This window comes from Ruditapes philippinarum, unplaced genomic scaffold (assembly GCF_026571515.1).
Source record: "Ruditapes philippinarum isolate M1 unplaced genomic scaffold, ASM2657151v2 ctg5249_1_1_1_1, whole genome shotgun sequence".
Taxonomy (NCBI): domain Eukaryota; kingdom Metazoa; phylum Mollusca; class Bivalvia; order Venerida; family Veneridae; genus Ruditapes; species Ruditapes philippinarum.
This window is the reverse complement of record NW_026866095.1, coordinates 46283-57764: the sequence shown is the minus strand read 5'-3', so window position 1 is coordinate 57764 and position 11482 is coordinate 46283. Positions and strand designations below refer to the sequence as shown.

The 11482-nt window shown below is 32.0% G+C and overlaps 2 protein-coding genes across 2 annotated transcripts; both read right to left on the bottom strand.

Annotated features, from left to right (window-relative positions):
* Positions 1 to 1292: 1292 nt before the first annotated feature.
* On the bottom strand, positions 1293 to 3987 carry LOC132731295 (uncharacterized). Its single transcript, XM_060717450.1, has 4 exons — positions 3850 to 3987; positions 3442 to 3549; positions 2897 to 2932; positions 1293 to 1829 (listed from the first exon to the last, which is right to left on the bottom strand). The coding sequence occupies exons 2-4, from the start codon at positions 3470 to 3472 to the stop codon at positions 1579 to 1581; spliced, it is 318 nt and encodes a 105-aa protein (XP_060573433.1). The 5' UTR covers positions 3473 to 3549; positions 3850 to 3987; the 3' UTR covers positions 1293 to 1578.
* On the bottom strand, positions 3484 to 11369 carry LOC132731297 (hepatocyte growth factor-like). Its single transcript, XM_060717451.1, has 5 exons — positions 11128 to 11369; positions 10502 to 10726; positions 5183 to 5215; positions 4552 to 4781; positions 3484 to 3549 (listed from the first exon to the last, which is right to left on the bottom strand). Exons 1-5 carry the CDS (start codon positions 11270 to 11272, stop codon positions 3484 to 3486), a joined length of 699 nt encoding a protein of 232 aa, XP_060573434.1. The 5' UTR covers positions 11273 to 11369.
* Between the last annotated feature and the right edge of the window lie 113 nt (positions 11370 to 11482).

The window sequence follows — 11482 nt, the reverse complement described above, 5'->3', positions numbered from 1 at the left end:
GCTGTACCGATAAATTCTCAATTACGCAAATTTTCTGTTTGATACTTTGAACCCTTAACCTGTCTGATGAAAAATCGTGATCAGCCTTTATCACCAGTATAGGGCCAGACTAGCCTGTAAATCCGTGCAGTTTTACCAGTTGACGGACTATTTCCAATTCAGATTAGGACAAACACATAAAATACGTAGATTTAGCAGGTTTAGAGTTATTACTGACGGCATGTGGGATAATCTACTGACAGGCATTGCTGCAGATATATTTTTAGAATTACAATTATCTTTCAGATAATTAATTATATTTAAAGCTGATTCTTCATTAAGCGTTTCTTGATGTTCCGTTCAGGGGCCCTTGAAATCATGTTTGAATTAATTATGCAGGTAGTCACACCGCTAGGTCCTTTTGCATAAAAAACATGGAGTCATCATAACCTCACTGTGTCTTAAAACCAAACTTCCTAAAATAAATGAGTATGAATAATTCAATAATCATCGCTGTTGAGTATGTATGTACATGTATATAGTACTCTTAAATTATCTATAATACCATGTGTATTTGTGTTGTTTTAGTTTTTAAGATTTAAGTCCCTCCAACATAACATATAATCTAATTAGTAGATAAGTACACTAATTCTCCTCTCTGTATCCATCCAGCCAAGAGTGTGAACCCCAGCCAGATATACCGTATCATTATATGAGCCGCGTCACGACAAAACCAGCATAGTGCGTTTGCGACCAGCATGGATCCAGACAAGCCTGCGCATCCGCGCAAGTCTGATCAGGATCCATGCTGTTCGCAAACCCATTATGTTGGTTTTGTCGTGACGCGGATCATATTACTTGAAGTCAACGTTATTACTTATACGGCCACGGATTACATCTTATCTGTTTCATAAAGAATCTTAGGGTGTAGGCGTCATTTTCTAATTCCATGTCCCCAGAAAAAAAAAATTATTAATTTGATGGTGTTGAAAATTGGTTATATTTCTTTGTCTATGTAATTCTTTGTATTTTATAATTATGTAGATAATGAACAAAATTGCTGTTTAAACACGCCAAACTGAGATTCCGTGGCTTTGTATCTATCTGTGACTTTTCAAAAAGAGGTTGATTTTTTCTGATTATCATCTGCTACAAAAATAGTGATGACTAAGTGAGAGAAATGTAAACACATCACTGAAACTCAAGCATTTTTAAGAGATAAAAACTAGCGTTATTTTGATACAATTTTCGCTAGTATATGAATTCATTAGTCATGAAAGAAAAATGCACGGTTCCCTTTTCTATTGAAAAACAACATTTAAAAAGTTTTTTTTTATACAGCAAGCGATATTTATTTTATAAGTATTATTGTTATTGATACGAGTTTACAATCAAGTATAACACATTTTAATATCTAGATGAACTTGTAATAATTTAGTAGATATATAGGAGATTGCAATTATAAGAGTTTGTGGCTTTCTGCCCAGTCCTTACTTGTACTCATGCAATGTATTTTTTAAGGAAGTATGTTTAAACTAAGCATTACATAACTTGAATTACGGAAAAAAGGAGCACCAACGGCTCAAATGTGTTGATATTTTATAACCATGTCAAGTGTTCTTTCAGATAGCATTTAACTGTACTACAGTCAACGTTCTCTAAAACTGTACGATTTTCCTTGTACAAGTTACAGATGCCGCTTGAGTTGCTATAGATCACCATTACACATGATGGACGCTGGTCACACAGGTGGCAGCATGAAGTTGCCGTTCTTATGGACCGGATCGAGTCGAGGAAGTCTAAGCCACTTGTACTTTTATTCAGCAGTTTGTATCGCACACCTCTTATCTCTAGAACGTAAAATAACGTAATGGTTTATAATACAGTGGTAACACCAGCGATATTACACGAGAAAATTCAATAAAGATATGCAATATTTGAGCTAGATGCCCCAACGATATTCAAATGAATTGCTATTTTCCTAATAAATAGTTTTATATATCCGAGTGTTATAGCATTGCTTGTTCTGAAAATGATATGTTATAAACATTTTTACACATATACAAACAAGTCATTTGATACAGAATCGCAGATGAACCCAAATTTAAGTGACTTTTTAAGAATAATAGGTTTACTGTATGCAGGTTTTTTCTACAAGTAAAGTCCGTAACCCCTCATGAGATAGATTAATCATTTTTATCTAAATTACAGTCTCAATAGAAGAAATAGAATATTTTCCATAATCTTCATTGTAGACCGCAATACATCGGAGTGTCACTTTGTTCACAATTTACAGTTTACTTAAAGGCCCATTATGCCCCAGAAATGCTTCTATTTTTATTTCTCAAAAACATTTTATTTCTGGTGTCCTGTTATGTACAGTTTCCTAAAAGTTACTCTCTGGCAAATTACCTTAACCATCTTTACTTGTGCTGCGATTGGCAATAAGTACATTTATACAGAATTAGTGTTTTGAATGAAAGTCAAAATACTACTTTATTTACTGTTTACTACTTTTATGACAAACAAAATTACATTCAGCTCTACTTTCGTCAGTTGGTCAGCATCTAGCATGCCCAAAAGTCATTATTGAAACATTATCAAACTATTGTTTGGCCTTGGTAAAGAATGAAGTTTATTTATTTCTAAGGCATAATGTGCCAGTTTGAAAATATAGGGGATTAGAGCTACTGCATAAAATGTCTGTTTAATTTCACTTAAGTGTGGTATACAACCTTAATTACAACATACAGGACCTTTAAAATCACTGTGAAGAATTCATTATAAGGCACTATTTATTATCGTTCAATTTTGAATGTCGAGTTGATAATTTTACCAGCCCATGCACACATCAACAATATCTGATTAATGCAACACGAGACTTTTCAAAATTTGAATCAAGTCCGTTTATACTTACTTGGAGGTTCGCACTTTCCAAAATTTAGTGGCAGTGCTATAGAAGAAAAAGAAAATTTGATAATTTGAGTAACAAATCTATACTCATTAAATCATGATTACAGTCTAACCTGTTTCTAGTGTTCAGATAAGGGACTTCATTAAAATGACCGTTTTATACAGATGCCCACTATATCCAAATCACAATAGATATCATACACATACTTTAAAAATGATCATGCTTATTCATGAAAAATATCAATTAGTCAACATCACACATGCATTCTTGCCGTGTGTTCATGGTCAGCACATTCGCTATTAGATCATTACATATATTTCAAAGTTGTTGCTCACGTGTTAAATAGTTTTGTAGAGATTGAGAAATAGACAGTCTATTTAATTAAGATATTAAGCGGGTTTAGGGTTGAGCCCCATTTTTTGAGTAGGAAGACCTCAGATAAGCCTTCGTGATTTATTTCATACGTTATACATAGATTGCTGTAGTTTTATATAAAAGATATATAAATACATAAATATTTTATAAATAGTTTGAAAAAGATTCGTTACTTGAACATTCCGGGATTTCACAATACTCCATGGTCGTTTCGTTTATAAAACACCACGGCTGACCTTCTGTACCATTCGGGTCTCTACAGTATGTGCCAGCCTCGTGAACTGAAATATTCAAAATACAAACGCAGCATTTTAATACATATAAATGTATATATTATGTTTACAATGGCAAACAGTAAAATATACGCAGTTATTCTTTGCTTATAATTATGATTAGATTAAGAATTTTTGCATGAAAGATGACTACTCAGTACTCATGTTTTAAATCGAATAAATGATCAACAAGCTGTGTACATGTATTAGTATGTTGTGACTAGTAAATTTTTAAAAAAAGCTATAAAGTTTTCATGATGATAGACAACCAAACTATTTCAATTCATCATATAGAATACAAAAGCATACTATCAGTGTCCGGGAAGTCAGATGAGGTGAAGTTGTGCGCTTGTGTAGAAAGGGTGTTCCAAGGTAGACAGGCTTGTCCACTGGCACTGCATGTCCTTTTACCAGTTTAATACATAGAGTGTCCCGCATCATAGCATTCATTCACTAGTTTATAAAGTAATTTCACACAACAATATTACAGCCACGATTTTGAAGTATAACATACTGTTATATAAACACGTTTTGAGGCCTTAATTGGTTCGATAACATAACTTAATAAATAAACAACATTTAACTATTGACGAAAAACATTAAAAAGAAATACTTTAGATTTGATTTAGAATAAAAATAATTTCTTAAAAAATATTCATTACGACGAATATATTACATTGCCTTTTGCAAAATAATATATATGGGTCGTCCGTTGCCGAGTGGTTAAGGCCCTTCACGTTGTGGGTTCAAATCCCGCCAGGGACTTTAGATTCTTCCATGTAAAAAAAGCAATTTATGCTAGCTTATGAATCTTTGGTGGTTCTACTCAGGTGCATGTTCGTGCCTGTAATAATGTACGGGGGTTGGGGCATCTGAGGTCTTCCTCCACCAATGAAGCTAGAAAGTAATCATATGACCTTTACATTGTTAGTGTAACGCAAAACCTCTTACATCTGCTTTCACTGTGTTTAAGTTTTGGTTATTTTAAACTTGAGAAAATAAAGAAACTACATGTTCATGTATATACGTACTTCCGCAGGAAAGTGACACAGAATTCCAGAATAAGCTCTCTTGGCAAGTCCTTACCGGACAATAACTGCCCGATGAGTAGAAGCCATTTAACAGCACCTTGCAGACGTACTTTATGATAGAATCGATGTTTCTAAGGTAATCACCGGCGACCTTGGTTTGGCTACACACATTGTCTGTGGTAAGAACTGGTGATGGATCTCCACAGTAATCTATTTTAGTGTCAAACAATATTGTTTTATATTCTTGTGTATCATATGTATCATTAATAACTTCGTAAAACCTCGGACATATTATTGTTATGTACCAGTTGGTCATGTATATAATTGTTCCTGGGACCTAATGGATATCGATAAATACACAATGCACGTTTTAACGTGTTCACTTTTAGATATATATATATATATATATATATATTTCGTGTGTTTATTAACATTGAAGTTTATTGTTAATTAAGTATTCGAATAACTAAACTCGTTGAATAAATCATTTACTAAAATAACATTTATAAAAGTTTGACTGTATATTGAGATAATTCCGTGTTATCAAAATTTTGCTTAAAATGAAGATTTTATTAAGGTTTTCAATAAATACCATATAAGGGAATACTCACCGTCTGGACAAATGCCTTGGTTAACAGTTACATCTGTAATAAACATTTTTTAAACCTTTGAAACACTTACATTTCAATTTTTTAGATTTATTGTTGTATTTATATATTTTGTAATTACTATGAAATCTGGTTCATAAAGTTTAACTGAATGGATATAACGTTTTGTAAAAACAAGTCACTTTTTTAAAATGGTCGAACGTAATGAGCATTTAAACAATGAAATTCAAAACGGCTAACAATCGCAACCTTCCGGTCCTTTCCGTAGATAACACATTGTCGACTATTCCTTCCTGAATTATAGTCAATGTACTAAGTTCGCTTCATTACTGATTATAATTCCATATTGAACAGAACAGAACATACATTTTATTAGACTTACACATAAGTATATCAACTTTATACATAAACACCAATGTTAAACATGTCACATATCTAGAACATATTACAAAAGTTGAATCATATGCACTTTAACATATATTTACATATAATGCATACATGTATAACAAAGACAGTAAGGTAATAAGTATAACAATAAAAACGCATCAGGTATAACAAATGCCTCTTTCATATACATTTGCATAATTTAACAATATCATTTTTATTTGAAGAAGTCAGCAAATCATGAAATTTAAAAACAGATGGATTGACAAAATAAAAAGGTTTTATATATTTCTTTCTTATTTGAGAATAGCAATTACATAAACAAATAAAGTGGACCACCATCATCATCAGTCACCATCATCATCATCATCGTCATCACCATCTGGATAAATTATTACCACTCTTATCTTCACTTTGAAACGAGAATATACTGTATTTATATTTTCTCAAACTCTTCCAGTTTTTGCTTAGTGATACAGTGTAGCGTATCTTAAATAATAAGAGCACGTTATATATTATCAATCCTTTATTTATTATCTTTGTCTTTTCTAAAATATCTGTGAAATAAAAGTCATATCACACTGTTTTAAACTGAGTGAGATATAGATTTTGACCACGACGGAGACGATGATGACAACAAAGTCGCTGGTTATAGTCATAATGTTGATAATGGGTTAATTGTGAATATGATGATGAAAGCGATGTCGCCTACAAGATGTATGTTGTAAACACTATAGTAAGTGTTTAAAGTTAGAAAGAAGAAAAAACACCTTTAGATTCCCTTTCCGATCACAATGACAAAGAGTCAGAAAGTGATTATTGAGTGTCCAAAATTATCAAAATTGACTAAGATATTAATAAAAACCGTAAATTTAATAGAAGCGGAGAATCAGTTTCTGTGACAAAAGAAAGGTGATGATGTTATTCTTTAGTGACCAGTATTGAGTTTGTAAAAGAAGTGGCAACACTAACCTCAAATAATGTTAGTTGCCGTCGGCAACCAATATTGTTATAAACATTTTTATTTACACATCTTTATTCGTCGAGGCAAAACCGATGCATGTTGTTAACCAATAAATTTAAGCTTCCAGTTGTGTCTAATTTGTTTGTACTAAGTGGAGAGCTCCCCGGAGAGCTTTATGTGCGGCCAGACAATGTTTATAAAACGCATATTCCGAATAAAAAAAGTCGTCTGAATGATGAAAGGAGTATATATAGAATGAAAGATCAAAGTACTAATTCAGATGAACTTGCTATCTATCACTTTAAGGTTAACATAAAAAAACAACATTTTTTGTCTTTAAAATTTTATTGTAAATCTGATGAATATAGTAAATTCCTTAATATTTGAAAAAATATTTTGAAGTTTGCATAAATATGGTCATTTAAATGAGTAGTTGATAATTACAGTTAAGTATTCTATTTACAAATTCACGGGAAATTAACGGAACTTGGATGCGCTCACTTCTATTTGTAGTAGACTCTATGACATCATTTGAAATATTTGATCTTAATTGCAATAACATATTTATGCCGGTAAGAACGGCAATTTGTTTACTTCTGATCTAAAATGCTTTAACAGTTAAGGAGAAAAAAACATACATATTGTATATTGTATTGTATATTAGTGCGATTCCATTAAACCACGTAATAACGGACATGGGGGTCAGTGCAACAATATTGTGTTGTTTTTATCTGTAAAAACAATTAAACGTCGACAATAAGTTGAGGTCAACAGCGCGAACATGATCAAATTCACGAAAATCATTCCTTTACCGTTATACATATTGCAAGCGGACAAATTCACAGAATCTTAGTTAAATTATAAAATACTGGTCTAAAATTGTTCGTACATGTAACTCGACTGGTTTACAGATAAATTTGCGCAGTAAGTGTCATAATAAAGGAGACTTTGATCAGTACAGAATTTTAGGCGTTGGTTAGAAAGGCTAAGAAAAAATTCTGTAATAATGCCATTGAAGAGAATAAGGACTCAAAGACAAAGTATGCATGGAAAAAACTTGAAAGAAGCTTCTAACATCAATCATACTAAAGGAATAATAATAGAAAAAATAATGATGGAATAATTGAAAATGAATTATATAATGAACTAAATAAACATTTTATTAATATTTTAACTGTTATTACCAAAACTACTTTTTCTGAAAACAATTTTTTCACTTTAAAAGAAAAAATGGATTCATTGCTAGGCTCTCGCGTATTTGATATTCCTTTTAAAAAAATGGTATTTCAAAAGTTAACACATGCCTTTATGGTATTGGACCCGCATTTTAAAAAGTTCTGGGGAAACTAAAATATTATTCCGTGCATAACATCTATTATAAATAATAGCATTCATATGGGTATTTTCCTGATAAACTTAAGGAAGCTCGTGTCTTGCCTGTGTTTAATCTTTTCTGAAAATGATCGCCCAATTTCAATTCTACCTACCATCTCAAAAATATTTGAACGACTATAGCGTCACATCTTCGGGCATTTTTGTTTTCAAAATACAAAAGTTATACATGACAGACAATCAGGGTCTGGCAAAAAATCACTCTTGTAATACAGCATTACTTACATAAATTGATGCCTGGATCAAAGATATTGATAATGGTAAAATGATAGGTGCTATTTTCCTTGATTCAAGAAAAGCGTTTGATCTTGTCGATCATGAAATTTTGATGCACAAATTAAAATTATATCATTTTTCTGAAAGAGCATTTTTTTCGCTCCTATTTATCAAACTGAAAACAGACATATCAAGTAGGTAATTTAAAATCTGACATTTTAGTGGTTGAATCAGGAGTTCCTCAAGGATCCATTCTTGGGCCCTTACTATTTTTGATTTATATCAATGGTACATCTATACTCCGTAATGATCTTAATATAGACTTGTATGCAGATAACTTTACACTTAACCAATCCGGTGACTGTTTACTAGAAATACAAGATAATTTACAAAAAAAGATTTAACTTATATACAATGTAAATGGTGGTGGTGTTGGTAGTTTTCACTCCGGATCACGACAGTAAGCCACATTGAATTCACCAGAGCACAGTTCAACCACCGCATCGTTCCTGGACAGGCTGTCAAGCAGTTTACCAGTACTAGTTGCCTTCACTTTCGCAAGGAACTGAAACTTCTGTGCATGCCAGAGCAGAGGTACAGTGCGAATGACCGTAGAAACGATTTCATGATCAATCACAACGAAAGTGATCTGCGCCGTGCGGGAATCGAATACAATGTAAATGATTGGTGTATCCTTAATAATATGTCATTGCACCCAATAAAAACATAATGCATGACAATTGGTTCTTCAAAAAGGGGAAGAAATGTAATCCTCTCCTACTGAAAATAAATTAAACAACTCTAGGAAATGTTACAGTTCAAAAGTTATTGGGCATTTATGCAGATAAAACATTAAACTTGCATTATCAAATAGACTCTGTTTGAAAAAAAAAAAACAAAAAAAAAAACAAGTAAATACAAAAATTTCCCTCTTCAAACATATGATTTCTTTTACCTTACTGACGAAGTAAAATGATATATTACAATGCGTACATCCTTTCTGTGCTTGATTATTGTTGTACGGTATGGGGAAAGGACACAAACTCATACATCAATAAAGTAAATTCAATCCAAAAAAGAGCTGCCAAAATTATACTTAACAGACCGATACGTTCACCAACATTAGATCTTTTTAACACAGCACACAGTAATTATGGTGTGGAAATCTTTAAACAATCTGTCACCGTTGTATATGAGGGAAATACAATGAATTACATAATTAACGCTCAATCGTTCATAAGGATCTTGTTCTGAAAAGTAAACCTCAAGGATTCTTTTTCTTATTTCAGTATTGACGTTTGGAACAAATTACTCATTACTATCAAACAATGTTCGACTTTACAATCGTTCAAAAACAACTGTATCATTTATTTTCTAAGTTTACAGTTAGATACATGATGAAAATTGACTACTTAATTTTGTAACTGTTGTGAATGCTGATATTATCATTTTTTAATCATTACGAGTTTATCTATAATTACTATAATTACTGAGTGTCAGTTGGATGAATGATGAAATATCTAACCTTTAAATTCAAGAGTATATTTCCGTCTTTTTTTGTACATTTTTTTTTTAAATTTTGTATAGATCTACATTTTTTCTTTGATATTGTTAAATCAGAAGGCCGTCCTGAAAATAAGTATACTTCTTACTGTGTAAACTTTGTATAAAGAGTTGATTATCATTTTTATTGCAGATCTTATTAAACACATTAAAACCTTTGTAGTTATTGGAAAGAACTTGTCGCAAAAGAAAATGTGCGGGATTTTTCTGTAGGTTAAACATACAAAATGATTTATATTAAACGTTTACATTCTGCTAAAAGAAAGTATTCTAACACATTGGTTACAATTCATGTTAGATTGTTTCTAAGTAAAAATATTATATGGATTCTGTTTAAATGACAACAATTTCTAGGTAATTCATGTAAATAATGTAACTCAAATGTAAGTTTTCAGTATGGAATATAACAAATTATAAAGAAGACAAACTTATTGTATTTTATTTTGTCATTGAAGCAAATGAAAAGTGGTGATTGTAGCTCTTGTGCACAAAATCTATTCACATCATATATAATTCCATTACAAGAAGTGTGACTCCTCATTTATTTGCCATATTACCCGTGTGGCATTAAACGGCTATACTACAGAATTCCTGAAAGATGGACCACAAAAATCACAAAAATCGCTTGAAATTGGACAAGAAGCTTCAAATTGGTAAGTTAAAATGCGGAAAGGTAGTATGAATATTGTAAATTGTTGTAAACGAAGGGAAGAACACGATTTGGAAAATATGGTTATAACTATAATCAGGCTATCTGATGATCGCCAACACAAAAAAATTGTAAGAAAAGTGTTAAATGATACCTGTGCAATCCGGTATGCCACAAAATTCCCATTCTGTGCTGTTGTTTTCTGTGTAGCACCAAGGAGTGCCCCTAGATCCCTTTGGATCTCGGCAGTAATTATGCGCCTTATTCATATCATATTCTTGGAACAAGGAGTTATCCCATCGTTGACATATTTTGCCGGAAAAAGTGCATATTCTTTTTCCTATATAATCCTCTGATGAATCTTTGATGCATTCAGAAACTGTAAAGCAAAATGGTCGTGGACCAAGTCGTAAGAATATGTGCAAAATTATGTAAATTCGAAAGATTCATAAACACGTTCCTATACAAGTTACAATATTTGTAAGAATGATCGTTACCTACAATAAACCACAGTCTACTTTTCATGAATTTACTGTTTTATACTGTCTCAGAGACAAGATCAGGGTGTCGTACGAGATAAATATTCTAGTTGGACTTATTTAAAACTACCAAAAGTAAATAAGGTGTTTTCACAATATTTATAAGTTCATTAGAAGAATCTAATTAAAATGCAGTTGTTTGTAAAGAGATAAAGTTGAACCAATTATAAACGTAAAGCTGCACATTAGACATCTAAAATTTGGCAGGAAAAAGGGAAGAAAATGATTAGAAATGACTTACCCCCACATGACAATGTTGCTTCTCTCCATATACCACTTGCTTGACAAAGTTGTACAGGACAATATTCAGTATGAGTTGTTGTATGTATCAACAAGCTTTTGCAGGGATATGTTATGGTGGTTCCTTCTACTGTTATGTTCGGCATCACGATGGCGTCATAATCAACGTCAGTACAGGCATTATCTGTCGTCACGTTTACTGATGTGACGTCACATTCTGTAGGATGAACACGATCAATTTATACAATTAAAATCACCAATTAACGACTTGATTGACACGTGACTGAATCCTAGCAACAATTTAAACTAAATATTATTTACATGTATGTATTTGAGACCTAGTTTTACAAATAAGA